Source organism: Microtus ochrogaster, linkage group LG2, assembly GCF_000317375.1.
Source record: "Microtus ochrogaster isolate Prairie Vole_2 linkage group LG2, MicOch1.0, whole genome shotgun sequence".
NCBI lineage: Eukaryota > Metazoa > Chordata > Mammalia > Rodentia > Cricetidae > Microtus > Microtus ochrogaster.
The window spans coordinates 49,013,499-49,031,398 of NC_022028.1; the positions used below are offsets into that span (position 1 = coordinate 49,013,499).

Sequence of the window (17,900 nt, forward strand, 5' to 3'; positions counted from 1 at the left end):
GAGGTCACTCAACTTCAGGTATATCCACTGGGAAAGCCCACCTTACCCACAGTCTCAGACCAGCCTACCAGACCCAGAACTTACTTGGGTCCTCCTAAACCTTTCTTGTACTTTCCACTGGTTGCCAAGCAGCTATTTGAGGACCTCTGGGGAGATTTTAGGAAGGACCTGCCACTTTTGGCCAGGTGACACCTCGTCTTTCCTCTTTAAAGGGATAAAAGACGGCCAGCAAAGTAGCATCATAACAGTGTCTGCCTTGCATGCATGAAGCCCACGGTTTCATCCCTTGCACCAAAATTTAAAAAAACAAAACAAAAGCAGATCTTTAATAAATTCTCATTTGGTGGGCTAGGGGAAAATGCATGGGTACAGATATGTGCTTTGTATACACATTGTATACACATGCATGCACACATCTGGCATGTGTGTTGATGCCTTCACATGCATACGTGCACGTGTTTGTGTGCTCAAACGGGCTGAGGCAGGAAGACACGCAGTGAAGTCCTTCCTTCCTCTGGGAGGAAGAGGAAGCTGTTACATCTCAGTAGCTGTGCTCCAGGAGTCGGGAGCTGGGATCTGGTCCTACATCTGAACCTGCACCTGCCCACGATGCTCAAATAAGAGGCTGACCACTCTCGCTGGAAGGTACTTCCCAGCCCCTCCCAAGTCACCAAGCCTGAGGAGGGACGGTACTTCCCATTTTTCCAGGATCAGTCTGAGAGTGGAGGGTGGGTTTCTCTTACTGATGAAGCCAACCAGACAAGAGGACACACCTGAGAACGGAAGCCCATGCCCATCAGGTACCCCTCCTTGGCTTCCTTTGCTGGGTTTACAGCAAGCTGCCCGGCTTCTCTGAGATGTCCAGCGGAGGTCCGGGAACAATTTCCCCACAATGGGCTTTTCCATAAACATTCACTTTAGAGGGAGCTAATGAGACCCTCCCCCACTCCCACCCCCGCCAGCTTACCCATTGTCCCTTTGTCAATATCAACGAAGTCAAGGACACTAAGTGTCCAGAGAAAGGTCTTTAGAAGGGGAGGGACCGCGAACAAAAGGGGTCCGTGGCGAACCCCTCTCCTACGTGGCTCAAGTTGGTTGGAAAGGCAGTGTACAGCAGAGCCGAAAGCGGGTCCCTCAGTCCCCACGAGGTCACAGGACGCAGCGGCAGGTTCCGCCCCCCTCCCACGACTGTCGCCGTCCACCTGGGACCTGCTCCGCGGGTCTGCACCCCTGGCTGCCGCGCTTCCCGGGGCTCTGCGCGCACGGCGGGCCGCCAGGATCAGCTCCGTCCGTGGGCTCGGCGCCTGCAGTGGGGACACCTGCGCTTACTGGGGCTCACAGAGGCCGCAGAGGAGGGGCGGGGTACCTTCTGGATGCGTCCATCGATGTCCAGGTAGATGGCCTTAGGCCGGTAGCTTGAGGAGCCGGCCCCCATCGCGCCCGCAGCAGCACTTGGACTTTTTCACCTTACTTTCTCTCCGCGGCCACCGCGCCGGGAGGGCGGGGGCGGGGGGAGGGGCGGGGGAGGGACGGGGGCGGCCAGCCAACCAGAGCCGGCGGCTTGCGGCCTCCGCACGCCCCTCCTCCCACGGCGCCGGCCCGCCCCGCCCTTCCATTCCCTCTCCTCCCTTCCCTTCCCTTCTTCAACCCCTCCCCTTCTCCATCCTCCTCCTTTCTCACCAGGGCTCCTCCCTCCCGCCTCTCCCCCGCCTCTAGTCTCCTTTCCCTTCTGCAACTCCCTTTCTCCTCCTCCCCCCCTTTCCTGCCTCCTCCCTCCCAGCCCCCCCCCCCCCCGTTATTCCTGTCCCCCTCCTCTTTCTCCCTCCCACCTTCTTCTGTTCCCTCTGCCCACCTTCCTCTATCCTTTTCTCACCCTTTTCTTTCTTTCTTTCCCAACCCTACCTCCCCTCTTTCCTTCCCCCTCTCCCCTTCCCTCCTCCTCATCTCTGCCTCACCTAGCTTCCCCTCCTCCTCACTCACCCGACTCTCCTCACTCCCCCACCTTTCTTCCCTCCTTCTCTTTCATCTCTAGCCCTCCCCTTTCCTCCTCTTCTCTCTTCACTCATTCCTGTCACTTCCTTTCCCTCTCCCTCATCTCCCCGCTCCAGTCCTCTCCCACCTTCTGTTCCTGTTCGCCCCACCCTGTCTCCTCTCCTCTCACCTCTGCTCTCCGCCCCTCTCTTGCCCCTCCCCTTCCCCCTTCCCTTCATCTCCTTCCCTCATCCCTTTGATTCCTGTCTCCGCGACAGCCTGTTTCTAAGTGTCCTCATCCGTGTCCACTGTGCCCTTTTGCTTGATCAGAGATCACCCCCCATACTCGGCCACTCGGTCACCAACAGTCCTTGGGCTGAGAGCTGTGATCGCTACCCACAGTGCAGGGAAACCAGCCTCCCTGCCCTGCAGCAAAGGCCACCCTCACTTAATTTGAATCGGAAGTGGAGAAAGTTCCTTCCCGCTGTTGGGTGTGCATTCCTGGAAGGGCAGGGAAGGCTGCTTCCCTGGCACCTGGAGCTGAAGGGGGAGCCTAATTTCTGCTCTTTAAGCTGAGGGAAGATTGCCCAGTCCACTATCTGTTGGGTGCAGCACTTCCCTTACCCACCCACCCACCACACACACACACACACACACACACACACTCTCTCTCTCTCTCTCTCTCTCTCTCTCTCTCTCTCTCTCTCTCTCTCACACACACACACACACACACACACACACACACACACACACACAGAGTTTTGCTATTTTCCATAGGGATTGAGGCCCGGGGAAGGGGGGATTTCAGATCTCTTTCCCCTCTGGATACAATTCTCAGGGGCTTTCCCTGTGGGAACAGCTGGAGGAGTTTGTTGCTCTTGGAAGCCACTGACAAACCCCTGGAGAAGGCCCTTATTGTTTGTCTTAAGTGGATTTCCAGCCCCACCGTCCATCTGCTGGTGTCTGGGTTGTGCTTTCTGAGAATGCCTGGGGCTCCCCGTCCTGTGGGCCTAAGAGGAGCCAGTCAAATCAACCAGCCAGATCAAGGACCTCTTCTTTCCCTTACTTACCATCTTCTGGTTTCTACCTGGTGGACAGCCACTGGAGTCGAGACCAGGAATGAAGTCAAGGGCTTCCAAAGGCAGACACACTCGCCCTCACTCTCCCTCAGCTATTACCACCGAGAGAGCCCCAGAAGCTGTGACTCCCTAGCCCAGAGGGTGGAGGAGGGCCAGAAAGCTAGCTACTCCAGTAACTGTCATGAGATAAAGGAAGTAGTCACCTTCCACCTACAGACGGTCCAGCCCCCACATCACCTCGATGGTTCCAATCCGCCCAGACTGTCTGACAGCCTCTGCCCACTCCCCTGGTGCAATTCAGAGCCCCTAGACAGAGCCTGACACCTTGAGAATTACCAGTGACAAGTATGAAGGTGACAGCTCGCAGGGCTTTAAGGTGGGGGCTGACACTACTGGGTGGTTACAGCTAGTCACCCGATTTGCTGATTTGCAGTTGAGACCAGAAAAATCAGCTGGTGTTTGTTGTCAAATGAGCCAACACTATTTGAACTGATGGGCGGCCTGCTGTTAGGGCCACTGTGTGCTATTGTGCAGCCTGGCATGGACAACTAACTCCCCATACGGCAGATAGTTTTCTTGTCCCCCAAACCCTGCCGTCAGCTGGCATAGTCTCCTGGAATGGGTTCCTTCAAGACCAGGTGTTTGTCCCCAGTGCCGCTAACCTGCATCCTGGGGCGGGTGGCTCTGTGTGTCCACTCCTGTGAGTGTTGGGCACCAGGCACACAGGCCTTTCCAAGGCCTGGCTGGCTCTGTAGTCAGAATAACAATCACATCTAATCTTATTTTGCATTGTGTGGCTTTCCTCTCAGGAGACACACCAGACCTCTGAACAGACAATCACTGAGGCAGCAACTGTTACCCTAAGGGGAACAATGCCCCCCTCCCCTGTTCCCTTTGGAGCTATGGTCTGTCCTTTGCCAACAAGTTCTGCGGTATTGAGAACTGTTTCAGGCACTGGGGGTACGAGGTATGGGAGTGAGCAAAATTACTCAAATCCCTCAATGGGAAGGGCCAGCATTTCAGAGAGTGAGACTAGAGGCAGATGAATAAATATGAACATGGAGAGTTGAGTAATACCTACTGCCAAGGAGATAAGTCAGTGGGGGACAGGGATAAAATGTGGGGCACAGGAACTGGGCTTAAAGGGTTACTTTGTGAGCTGGTGATCTGAGTGACAAACCTTCCAGCCAGCCGTGGCCTCATTCCAAGACCTTGCTTAGGAGGCCAGGAGGGCAGGGATGGCGAGCACGGCAGTGGTTCAAGAGACAGACTCAAGTGGTTCAGACAGGCTCAAGAGGCAGCCCCGGGAGTCACACAGGTGACTTCAGGCTGCTGTGTCTATCGGGAGCAGCCTCTTGGGAAGTTGGGCAGAGGAGGGATGTGTCTGACTAATAATGGTTTACCAGGACTACGCAGGCTCTTGAGTGGATAGTGAAGGCTGTCAAGCAGGGTCACACGGTCGGAGGTCAGTCAGGAGGCAGAGACATCATCTTCACAAAGCATGACTGCCATTTGGACCATGGTAAGGGAGCAGGGCTCTACAGAGAAACAGGGTTGGTAGAAGATTCTGTATAATATATATGCTATACCTATATAGTCTATAGTTGAGATATATGTGTGCATACATATACCTCAACATATGATGTGCCTGATGAGCCTATCATTAATTGGAAATATTTTAAGTTAAACATGCCTGTCATTTACTGAACATTTGAGATTTTCCCCTTGAAGCTCTTGGGGCCTTGTGGTTACAATTTCTGCCTAGCTTTGAGGGGGGTGGCAGAGACGGAGATTGACTCATGCAGCCTGTCGTCAGCACAGGGAAAGATCTGAAGGACATGTGGCTTTGTTACCGTAGTAAAGAAAAATGCTCGAGTTCAACTCTCATCTAAGCTCAGGACCGTTGCTTCCCACAACGGGTATTGGCTCAAGCGATTGGCAGAGGGCTGGAGACCCAGGAGGGCCAGTGCTGGTGTCTGTTTCTAGTCTAAATCTGAAGCTTGAACGCCTGGAGAGCTGCTGGCTGGCGTGCATCCCAAGTTCAAGGGCAAACCAATGCCTGGCTTAAGCAGGCAGGGAGAACAAAATCCTTCTGTCCCCAGTTCTCTGTTCCATGAAGTCACTTGATGGGTCAGATGAAACCCAGCAGCATAGAGGTGGACAGTCATCAAATTTAACCTCACCCAGAACCCCCTGTGAGACATCCAGGATAAGACATCGTGCCCCAGCAGACTCACCCATAGAATTGACCCTCATGGGGTAGGAAACAATTTGGGTCCATGTCCGACGTCTCCATGACAACTGGCTTCATGGGTGGCCATTATTTCTCCTTTCTGCTCTCATTTCTCTTTGTTTTGCCTGCACCAGAGCTCAGGCCTAGGCATCCTTTGGTTAAGGTAAGGGTTGGCCTCCTTTTCACCGGCCATAGAAGCCTGGGGCTGCCTAGTGGCCTGACTTGCACCAGTGCATGCAGCCCATGTGAGTGCCTTAGAATCGAAACAAAAACAGAAGAAAGTATCTGTCCCTGCCAGGTGGCTTGAGGATCCTGGACCAGGTGGGAGCCAGGACCTGCCCACCTGTCTCTTGGATTGGCCTTGAATCTTTCAGGAGGTTGGTAACTGTTTTAGGTAGGGTTAACGTTGCTGTAAGGAAACACTATGACCAAGAGCATCATGGGAGGAAAGGGCTTATTTGTTTACACTTCCGTATCACAGACCATCAGCAAAGGAAGTCATGAACTCACACAGGGCAGGAACCCGGAGGCAGCAGCTGACACAGAGGCCACGAAGGAATGTTGCTTGCTGGCTTGCTCTTCATGGTTTGCTCAGTCTTCTTTCTCAAAGCTCCCAGGACCACCACCCCATGGGTGGCATCCCCCACAATGGACTTGGCCCTCCCCCAGCAACCATTAATCAAGAAAATGCCTCACAGGTTTGCCTATGGCCCAATCACAGGACGGCATCTTCTCAATGGAGGTCCCTGCCTCTCAGATGACTCTAACTTGTGCCAAGTTGAAAACTACCAGGGACAGTGACTGAACACAGTCAGCAGGGGTGTTAAACAGAGGGACCTTCTCTGGTGTGTGGGATGCCAAGCGGAAGGCAGCCTCGAGGAAGGTTGAGGAAATGGTAGCCTGGAGTCAGGGTGTGGCTGACCTCCTTCCCAAGCCCCTGTAGAAGTTGTCATTTCTTCCTAGTGGCTTCTGATGTCCTTCAGCCGAGTTCACTCTGTCACTGTCAAAATGATCCATTAGACCTTTTTCATATTAAGGCTTCAAACAGCAGCTAAAGAGGGAGGAGCCAAGACAGGGGTGTCCGGCCTCTGGTTTCCTTGCTCACCCCAGTCCTTGCCTTCAGCAAGAAGCAAAGCCAAAGCGAGGCAAGGCAGCGGGCTTCACAGTGACAGTTTCACAGTGACAGCGTCCTTCCTTGAAGTTGGGGGGCTGGGAAGGAAGGCTTGAGCATTTAGGAAAGATCTACAGGGCTTCCCCAGTGTGCATGAGCCAGCTGCATTTTGTCAGGGCCAGAGGTTCCTAATAGGGGACAAGGGGGGAGGGGAAGTGGAGGGAAGCCAATAAAAAACTTTCAAAACACTAAGGCAGATAGTGCCCAAAGAATGACACTCATGATTGTCATGTGTGCTATTTAGGTCTACACACCCAGGCACACACCTGCACGCACACAGAGAGCACTAGAGAAGGGTATGCCCTTTGACCTGGTTTGCCTTAAACAGTGATGCTGTATGGAAAGACCTGTGTAAATCTTGGGCTTGATTTACACACTCAGTGACTGCTCTTTATGGCCTCCAATGCCATAAATCATGGCCAGCCATAAACCCTTCAGAAAAGACACGTCCCTCCCACGCAGGAAGGTGGCCTGCCTCAGTTGCTCCCTGTGGGTCCCTGATACCTTGGGCTCTTGTCTATGCAACTTGGATTCCCTCACTATGGTGAATGTCCATGCCCTGTGCTACTTCTGTAGTCTTGCTGTCCTCCTCTTCCTCCTCCTCTTCCTTCTCCTTCCTCTCCTTCTCCATCCTGGTCTTGGTGTTGCCAAAACTGACCTCAAATCTCAGTTGCTCCCTGTCCAAGATGGAATTATAGGCCTGGCTCCTGTCACTATTCATACATGAGATCTGTAAGCCAGGCGGTGTGGTGCATGCCTATTTCGGAGGCAGATCTCTGAGTTCGAGGTCAGCCTGGTAGTCTACAGAGTGAGTTCTAGGGGCAGCCAGGGCTACACAAAGAAATCTTGTCTTGAAAAAAACAAAACAAAACAAAACAAAAAAACAAAAACAAACTAACAAATTCCAAAAATTAAAAAAAAAGAAAAGAAAATGAGATTTGTAGTGAATGCATACTTTTTACACTTTGTATGTGTGGAAGAGCATATGTGAGTGTGTACGTGGCACATGTATGAGTTCGTAGGTACTCATGTATGTGGAGATGTGTGTGAGTGTGGAAGCCAGAGAGACACATCACATCTTCCTTAGCTGCTCTCCATCTTATTGTGGACAGGTCTCTATTAAGGCAGAGTTCACTGAGCTGGGCCAACCAGCCAGTGAGCCCCCGGGATCCTCTTGTCTCCACTCCCTAGAGGTAGAATACAGGCACCTAAGCACCATGCCCGGCTTTCACTTGGGTACCGGATATCAAACTCAGGAATTCATGCTTTGGTGGCAGACACTTCACCAACTGGATTGTGCCCACAACTCTGTTTTTTATACTTTTCTATGGTTTCTGTATGAAGACATGCTTTATTTATTTATTTATTTATTTATTTATTTATTTATTTATTTATTTGGTATTTCAGGACATGGTTTCTTTGTATAACAGTCCTGGTTGTCCTGGAACTTGCTGGGTAGACCAGGCTGACCTCGAACTTGCAGAGATCTGCCTGCCTCTGCCTCCCAAGGCTGAGATTAAAGGCATGAGCCACTACCACCCAGCGTGACACACTTAATTCTTTTTTTTTTTTTTTTTGGTTTTTCGAGACAGGGTTTCTCTGTGGCTTTGGAGCCTGTCCTGGAACTAGCTCTGCAGATCAGGCTGGTCTCGAACTCACAGAGATCCACCTGTCTCTACCTCCCGAGTGCTGGGATTAAAGGCATGTGCCACCACCGCCCGGCTGACACACTTAATTGTTAAAAACATTTTTGCCAAATAACCCTCAGAAATGATTAAACTTATCATCTTATGATCATATAATATCAGGTACCTTTTGACACACTTCCAGCAAAATTAAATGCACTCATTACCCCATTTCAACCTTGCCAAGGAAAGACAGAGACTGTCTTGTTCTTCAGGCCTCTGGTGTTTTTCTAGTGAATTAATACACATTGCTATGCATTCTGCCTTAAGGCCCCTGTGTTATTGATTTTACTCTCTCCTCATGTAGAGGAGATCGTGGCTTTTGAACTGTTAGATATTTTGCAAACACCTCTGAGCACCATTGTCTGTTAACTTTACATTCTATGCATAAAGTGGCGGTGCGTATTTGAGCCAGCAAACCACCCATCCTGAAGCCCTTCTGGCTTTCCCGTCAGCTTGAAAAGGCAGTGCCCTTTAGAGTAGGAAACTGAAAAAGAAAAGAAAGAAATGACCCACATTTCCAGCGCACTTGGCTAATGAATCTGGCAGCTCTGCAGAAACAATGTCAAGGGCGATAATTACGCTGAGTGCTAGGGATAAACGGGGATGCCTGTGGGACACAGCAGGCTAGATTGGGCCAGTTATTCATCCAGACCAACCGAGTCCACCAGGCTTTTAAAGACCCAGCGGAGGTGAACCGGCTTGCAGCAGGAAGACAAAATGTTTGAGTTTAGAGAGTTAAGGATCTCCTTTTTTAAAAAAATATTTCAGAATCACTGTTTAGTGCAGTGGGGTGCTGTAACAAAATCAAGTTAAGGCCTTGGCTTCCACCTTAGAAGTGGCTGATGGGAGTGAGCAGGACCAGGTCGATGCAGAGAAGCCTAGTGCCCCCTGGAGGTCAATATGAGTATTCCATCCTTTCACAACTTTGTGGAGCAGGGATGCTCATGGGCAGACAGTTGATCTGTATGTCTGGGGAGGGGAGGGGTGGGACAGGACCAGGTTAGGGATTCCTTCCTCTGGACCTTCTTTCCTTGCTCACTGGTCCTCCAGCAACACATCCCCAGGGTTCTGCCTTTTGCTGTGGTCTGCCCTGCATCCCTGTGACCTGACTTCCCATCACTTCCTATGGCAACTCCCTTGGCCTCTCTCCCGTGGTCCTTCTAGCCCCCTGCCTATCTCCTATTCCCCACTCTCACATCCTGACTTTAGACATCATTTTGTTTTAGTAGATTGTCTTTTCCTCCCCCATTGCTTCATTCTCTACTCTCCATTAAAACACCACCCAGGAATGAGGGTGGCGGCAGTGATCTCAAAGAGTTAACCCTAGACAAAGAGCTAAGGGCAACAAGAGAAATGGCCTTTCCCCCAGGGAAAAGCCCCCCAACTGGTAACCCCCCAATACTAAGTGGTCATCCCCTACTGATAATGTACATACAGATATATGGACTGTGTGTGTATATGTGTGTGAGTGTGTTAAAAACTAAAGAAAAAGAAGCCATGAATTTTAGAGAGAGCAAGGAGTACATGGGAGGGGTTGGCTGAAGGAAAGAAAGAGTAGAAATAATGTAATTATATTATGATTTCAAATAATTAAAATGCATTTTTAAAAGCACTTTCGACATAATCAGGCATTCCCAGTTCTCTGGGGTGGGGTAAGGCATCGTTTCCAGGTCTCCAGGATCCTGTCCCTCCTGGTTCTCAGGCCTCATTTGTCAGTGGAAAAGGCAAGTGGTCCAGGATGTTCTAAGTGATGGGGAAGAGAGATGCTAGATCCCTCTGCCCAGGGCCTGAAACCAGGCCACTGGCTCCACTAGAGCGTGATTGACAGCTATCCTGGAGGCACCTCAGGGCCTTTAGCAGCAGGTAACCCTGACTCTTTCTGGCATAGCCTATGATGGGCTGCTGCCGGGGCATGACAGCCATTAAGCTGCCATCCTGTGTGGGCCTCTGGCTGGTCCTGGAAGGTGTGACATTGGATGCTCCATTCCTAGCATCCTCAGCATCCTACTTCTGAAGATGATTCTGTGTGCAGCTTAAATCCGGGTATGTGTCAAGGCGAACTCAGGATTCAGAAGAAGCCCCAGGCAGCCATCACAGTGGGACCAGCAGGCAAGCGATCTCATTTACAAAATTAGGTTGGAATCCTCTTTCCCTCCAACAGCAATGCCGCCAATGCTTCCTGCCGCTCCAGTTTAACCATGGCATCGTCGAGAGGAAGGCAAGCCTCCTTTGTCTGGCTGACTTCTGCTCTGCCAGACAAATTGATGTCAAAATATCATCTATTCTAGTTTTAAGGGCAACAGGTTGTGTGTGTTTTAGTGTGGGAAACTCTTAACCATGTGTCTTAGACATGAGTGATCCATTTCTAATCCTGTCCATGGGTTCTGAAGGCATCCTGATGGGGTCCCCAGGAGTTTATGAGAAACATAAAGCAGAACCTCTGACCCCTTCCAGTCGGAGCTGCCTGTTAACTTCATCCCTCACTTCCCACAAAACAAGCAAAGAGGCCAAACAGTTGTCTGCCAAGGATGGGAAGAAAGACAGGGAGGAAGGACTCTATCTCACAAGCTATAGGATGATAGAAGATACAGATTATAGTTACAACTCTCTCTCTCTCTCTCTCTCTCTCTCTCTCTCTCTCTCTCTCTCTCTCTCCTGCTAGTTGCTCATGCAAATCATTAGGGAGTGAGAATCACACAGAGCAGGGGTCACCAGGGCCTATACAGCAAGGCCCCTGAGCAGACAGACTCTCTGTGGACCATCCCCATTGGGTGTCTTCCATCATCAAGTTGTGACCAAAGCCACTGATCCTAAGTGTAACCCAAAGAACTGTCTCCCTCCTCTGCTGACCTTTCACCCAGAAGCCATATCACCTGTGGGACTCTCATTTGGGTCCCCCACTTCCTCTGATCCCAGAGAAGAGAACTCTGAATTTAGGGCCAACTTGAAGGTGGATGATAGGACCTGCAAGGCCTACCCTGTCCCATCTGGACAATCACAAATGTTGGCAGAGAGAGCCAGGCACTAGACCAGAATCAGGGGCAGGAACCATCCAGGCAAAGACCTGGGGCTGGCAGGCAGACAAGACAGGTGAGCAAGGAGCAGGCAAGTCCACTTCCTCTACTATCACTGTCACCAAATGGGGTTCCAGAGACCCCTGGTAAGCCACAGTCCAAAAATATTAAACGAAGATTTCCAGAAATACACAATTTACAAATTCATGAAGTTTAGAATAACTTTTATTATGATACATTGCTATGATTATTTTATTTTATTATTACTTGTAGGTTTGAATTTCTTCCTGGTCCTAATTAAGTTAATCTTTGTTGAGGGTGAGTATGCATAAGGGAAAAAAAACATGGTAAATTTAAAGTTGGTACTATTTTATGGTCCCTGGCATGTGAGTCTTGGGCAATATCCTCCAGGGCTGAGAGCATATTCATTTACCCCAGGCTGATACACACAATGTGACAGACATTGTCTCTAACAGCTGCGTGCAAGGAATTCTGCCACTAAAATACAATAGGCAGAGGACAACTATTGAGTTCATTTTGGATTGGCCAGCTCCTCCTGGGCATGGGGCCAGTGTGACCCAGTGAGACACCATTAGCGAAAGCTGATTTCCTGTTGCTAGTGGTACTAATTACATATAGTTTCTTGGTTAGGGGTGGCAGCCCATGTCCACCTCTCCATGTCGGTGCTGAGACGCCATCTGGCTTAAACCTGTGCAGGTCTTGCGTGTGCTGCCAGAGTCTCTGTGAGTTCATATGTGCCTCAGTCCTGTTCTGTCTGGAAGACACTCTTTGCTTGGCGTCTTCCATCCTCCCTGGCTCTTACAGTCTTTCCACCTCCTCTTCTGCATAGATCCCCGAGCCCTGATGGCAGGGGTTAGATGAAGACATCCCATGTAGGACTGGGAGCTACAAAGTCTCTCATTCTCTGTACGTTGTCTCTCTGTTAACTCTCAGCTACTGCACGAAGAAGCTTCTCTGACATGGGCTGAGCAAGGCACTGATCTATGGGCATAGCACTATGCCATTAGGGGTCATTTTATTGCTAGGTCCTTTTAGCAGAATAATAGGAATAGGTGTTCTGCCCGTGACCAATCCAGTCTCAGATTCTTGGCCATTTTGGGAGTGTTAGCTATGGGTTCTGTCTCATGAAGTGGGCCTTAAGTTTCATTTTTTAAAACAGGGGTTGGGTCATGACTTCTCCCATAATTTCATTTTCAGGTAACCACAATTAGTCCCCGTTACTGAGGACATTCAGAGCAAATATGTAGGCCACTTTTGCTATTTTATAGTGTTTGACTTTGGAAAGTTGTGTTCCTATATTAATTTTGTATGCTAATTATCATATTAAATTTTCAATTTGAAACAGAGGAAAATATCTATTACCTCTTGAGTTAATTCACTATAACTTCCACACGAGTGGAAGAAACAGCTCAATATTTTTCCACAGTACTCTGAAGAGACTTGGGCTTTACACCCAACACAGTCAATTTTATTAAATTTGGGTATTTTTTTTCTGTTCCAAAATACAATATGTGAAAAATGTCCTGCAAATGTTTGGCATGTGGAATGTCCTTCAGGACTAACAAATGCTCCCTAAAGTCCAAGGAATTTCTAAGCATAAGTAACTCATTGTATAATTAAGTTAGCTAACATCCCCCAACTCCTCAGAGAACAAATTAGTAAAGTATGATTCTTTCATCAGACTAAAAGAAAAGTGGTTGGTTACTCCCATAACATTGGCACCACCTTCGCACTATATATCTTGCAGGCTAATCACGGTTGTTACTGGGTGATACTGATGATAACCTTTCTCCACTAGCATGAAGAGTACCTTCTAGCACCCTGAACACTGGTCAGTAGGGGTGAAGCTTCCAGTTCAGCTTGGCTTCTCCACGTTTGATGATGTAAGTATAGCCTTCAGCAGCAGGTTCTTACCATCAGGTTGCTAAGAGCAACCAATAGATTCAGCAATAGCCTGTGATGCTTCAAGGTGTGTGGGAGGTGATCCTTAGGATCTGTGTGGCCAACTCACCAAGATGTAGTCTGTTCCTGGCACTGGAGGTTTTACTTGGTGGTGTAAGATCTCCTGTTTGGGCACTGTCTCCCCTATTATGTGGGCACTTCATTTAGATCCCCTTCTATGTTTATATTTTAGGAATCTTCTATAGTAGTAGGTTTCCATATGATTTCTTGTTTGTTTGTTTGTTTTTCGAGACAGGGTTTCTCTGTGTAGCTTTGGAGCCTGTCCTGGAACTAGCTCTGTAGACCAGGCTGGCCTCAAACTCACAGAGAACTGCCTGCCTCTGCCTTCTGAGTGCTGGGATTAAAGGTGTGTGCCACCACTGCCCAACTTCCATATGATTTTTTAAGTAGCCTTTAGTTTTAGTTTTCCCTCCCCATTGTCCCCCCGTTACCCTTCTCTCCCATCCCCCTTTCTGTTTAATCCCTGTATTTAACTTCCCCCCTTAGCTCTCTATAACTCTATATCCTATTCCTCGTTCTTAGGAGATCCTGTCCTCACCACTGTCCCTTACTGAGTATGTAACCTCTGTGGTTATTTGGACATAGCACACATATGGAAAGCTTAAAGACTAATATCTCTATATAAGAGAAAACATACAATATTTATCTTTTGGGGTCTGGGTTACCTCACTCAGGATGATTTGTTTTCTAGATTTACTCATTTATCAACAATTTTCTTAATTTCCTTTTTTAACAGATGGCTGATATTTCATCGTGCAAATGTGCCATATTTTCCTTAGCATTCGTCAGTTGATGGACATCTAGGCTGTTTCCGATTTCTGCCTATTATGAATAGAGCAGCTATGAACACGGATGAGCAAGCGTCTCTGTAGTAGGATGTAGAGTCCTTTGGGAAGGTGCCCAAGAGTGGTACAACCGGTTCTTGAGGTAGATCTATTCCCAACTTCCTGAGGAGCTGCCACGCTGATTTCCATCGTGGCTGTACAAGTTTGCACTCCCACCAGCAGTGAATAAATGTTCCCCTTACTCTACATCCTTGCCAGCATGAGCTGTCATTTGTTTTATTCATCTTGGCCATTGTGACTGGGGTATGAAATCTCCAAGTAGCTTTATTTTCTTTTCCACGATGACTAAGGATGTTGAACGGTTCTTTAAGTGTTTCTCAGCCATTTGTGTTTCATCTTATGAGAATGCTCTATCTAGTTCTGTACCCCACTTTTAATTGGGTTGTTTTCTTGATGTCTAGTTTTTAAAAAGTCCTTTATATGTTATAGATAACAACCCTCTATCGGGTGTATAATTGGTAAAGATCTTTTTCCATTCTATAGGTCGCCACTCTGCCCGAAGGTGATCTTTGCCATACACCAGCTTTTCAGCTTCATGAGGTACCATTTACTAATTTTGGCCTTAGTGTCTGTGCTATCGGTATTCTGCTCAGAAAGTCTCCAGCATAAATGTTTTAGACAGTTGGGTACTGGCATCGGGAGAGGAGTCTTTGAAAGGACGGCTATCAGTGGAGGCAGTGAGTCATGGCAGGAAAGGCCAGAGGCAGCCAGAGTTGGGTCAGGTGATGGGGACAGGAACAGAAAGCAGCCAAAAGGCAGGTAGATAGTGTTCACAGCACTCAGGATTCTGTTCTAGATGTGACAAGGGCCACAGGGGGGTGGGAATCTAGGAAGTGACCTGAGCTGATATGCCACAGAGGACATGCACACAGAAGGCCCGTGGAGAGGGTGCCTGGGCAGCAGTCTTAGGAACGAGGTTGGGGCAGGCTCTGAATCCAGGGCTTACCTGCTGAGTGGCATTGAATAGAATGCTCCACAACCCTAAGCCTCAGTGTTCTTGTCCGTACAGTGGGACCATAGAGTCTCTAAAGGACTTGAAAGGTCCATGAAGGCTGCTCACAGTGATGGGTCCATGCAAGCCCTGTCCTTCCTGCCCGGTGCAGTCCTGGGATACTGTTTCCCACAAAGGCACTCCATCACTATAGCTATGGTGTATGCAGTTTCCCCTTGGAGCATAGGTTTAAAGATTGTTGAAGAGACTCCTTTAGAGCAAGCAAATGACAAGAAAACTGGCCCTAGACCTGGAGATCTCAGCCGTTCTCCCCCCTCCCCTCCCCTCGCCTGCCCAAGACTTTCCACATGCTGGCACCAGCATCCTGAGGGCCCACAGGATGACTTTGATCTTTACTGAGTATCTCCAGAGGCATGGGGCATCCTCCTCAACCAAGTCTGCCGCCAATTAGGCAGGAAGCAAGCTGATGACCAGAAGCCAGTGGAGGCTGGGAAGCCGTGTGTGCAACAGCCAGTTTCCCAAGGCTGTCTCCCTGGAGACCCATGATGCTTGTACAGGAGTTGCTCCAGGAAGCTCAGTGATGTGTAGGCCCCATTGTCACTGAAATAGAAATATCCAGTCCTCCTTAAAACCCATGGCAGGAGCGACTGTGATGGCCAGCAGGTAACCATTTAAGTGGCCACCTGAGGATACAGAGCAAGGACACAGACCTGGCATGTCCAGCTGCTGCTTGCAGTGAAGTGTGATGCTTTGGAAGAAAATAGGTTGGAACCATTCCTCTGGGAGGATCTCCGGCATGCTTCCACTGATTCGATGATGTTTCTGTGATCTCCACATTTCTTTTTTTTCTAAGTCAGAGGACCCCCAAACTCTGCTTTATCTGAGGTGTGGTCTACTACCACCACCAGCAGCCAACACCCCAACTTTATAAACACGTGCACAGGCAACCTTACTTTTAAAAAGGCCAGGGGTGAACTGACTTTAGATGCAGCAGGACTCAAGGGAACACTGTGTCTGTCTGTCTGTCTGTCTGTACCTTCCTCTCCCCCCTGTGGGCTTCCCCATGTGACCGGCGTCACAGTCCACGGGTTAACTGACCAGCCCCACATCTGGCTGGTTGAGTCACGCAACAGAGAAGAGGGACTTTCTGAAAATCTAAGAGGAATGTCCTGGGGAGTGACTAGGTACAGTGGGCCACATTTTAATGTCATAGCCATGAGTCACAGGTTGCTTTGTTAATTATATTTTTAAATAGAATTTTTATGCTGGAGCTATTTTAGACTTATAGAAAAAGTGGCTAAAGCCAGAACACACAGTTCCCAGATGTCCCAGAGCAATTCTCTCGACTGCTAACATCTTAGAATAGTAGGGTACATTTGTTGAACTAATGAGCCAACATCGATACATTAGCACTAACGAGAGCCCATGTTTTATTCAGGCTCCTTGGGTTTGCCTTGCCCTGCTTTTGTGTCCCGAGATCCAGTGTGGCACTTTTCATGTCCCCTCTCAGCTGCGGCAGCTTCTCAGCCTCTCCCTGTGTTTGATGACCTTGACATCTCTAAGGAGGCCCAGTCAACCCTTTGCAGACTGTCCCTTAATTGGGATCTGCCTGATGCCTTTCTCCTGAGCAGTCTGGGGTTACAAGGCTAGGGACAAGATCAAGCACGGGTCCTTCTTGTTGTGTCAAAGGCCAGGCTGAGCGTCAGGATCATTATTCTTGGCCCTGACCTTGCTTGATCTGCTGGCTGGAGGAAGGTTTGTCAAGCTTCTCCCTGCAGACTCCCCCCCGCCTTTTTTCCAGTCCTTCCTGGAAAGGAAAGACTATGCTCAGACCACGCCCCACCCCTGAGTCCAGTGTGCCTGCAGAAAGCTCTGATTCTCCTGCACAGGGAGCTGACTTCTCTTCCCCTGTGAGTCTCTTCAGCCTCTGATATCATCGTGGTTTTATGCTCCTTCCCTATCTGAGAAATGTCATTTCTCATCAAAATTCTCAGGCTGAGCAGAGCTCAGAGCTGTTCTGGGAAGGAGGCGCTGCTCCAGAGGCGACACTAAAATTCCATCCGTGAGCCTGCTCGGCACTAGTGAGAACCGAGCAGAATGTCTTTTGGTGAAGGCTGATTGGTAGATGACCGCTGTGTCTCCTTACTTTCTCATTGCCATGACAGAACGCTGGCTCTGAAGCTACTTCAGTGAGAAAGCGTTTGTTCTGGTTCAAGGCTTGGGGTACAGTCCATCACAGTCCGTCATGGTGGCAGCATACAATGGCAGCACAGTCCTGCCCGCGCTGGAGGGGGACTGCTCGCTCTGGGTGCATCAGGAAACTGAGAGATGAGTACTGGGGTTCAGTTGGCTGTCTGCATTTTCTCTTTTTATTTAGTTTGGGACCTCAGCTCACAGATGCTGCTGCTCACATCCAGGTGGGTCTTATGTGCTCAGTCAGTTATAATCCTCTCTGCAAATGCCCTAAAGTGTGGTTCGCAGACACCCTTGGTATTCCTTAATCCAATCACATTAACAATCAAAATTAGCTACCAGAGTCACCGGAATCACACACACGCTGGGCATGGTGGCACAGACCTTTAATCCCAACACTTAGGGGCAGAGGCAGGCAGATCTCTGTGAGTTCGAGGCCAGCCTGGTCTACAGAGTGAGGGTCAGGACAGCCAGGGCTACACAAAGAAACACTGCCCCCAAACAAACAAACAAACAAACAACAAAAACTAATGAAAACCAAACTCACAACAGGGCAGTTGTATATATGAACTCACAGTGATTGTGACAGTATGCGCAAGAGCTGTGTAAGATTAAGGTGGACCAAATCCCAGCAAGGATTTGGGCACAAAGAGATGATACGGCCCTAGCTGAAGAGGTTCTAGCAACTGAGAGCTGATAGGAAAGTCAGTTTTCTTTAAAGGCATGGCCCCTGGTAGGCTGACCCACTCCAGGGCAGGCTCCAAACCCAAG

The 17,900-nt window shown here is 49.3% G+C and overlaps 1 protein-coding gene across 1 annotated transcript in view; it reads right to left on the reverse strand.

Moving 5' to 3' along the window:
- Window positions 1-1,572, reverse strand: part of Pde9a (phosphodiesterase 9A) — an 85,002-nt gene extending 83,430 nt beyond the window's left edge. Inside the window, exon 1 of the mRNA XM_005360302.2 lies at window positions 1,367-1,572. Within this exon, the coding sequence (XP_005360359.1) occupies window positions 1,367-1,435 (69 nt within the window). The 5' untranslated portion in view covers window positions 1,436-1,572. The remainder of the gene's footprint in view (window positions 1-1,366) is intronic.
- Between the last annotated feature and the right edge of the window lie 16,328 nt (window positions 1,573-17,900).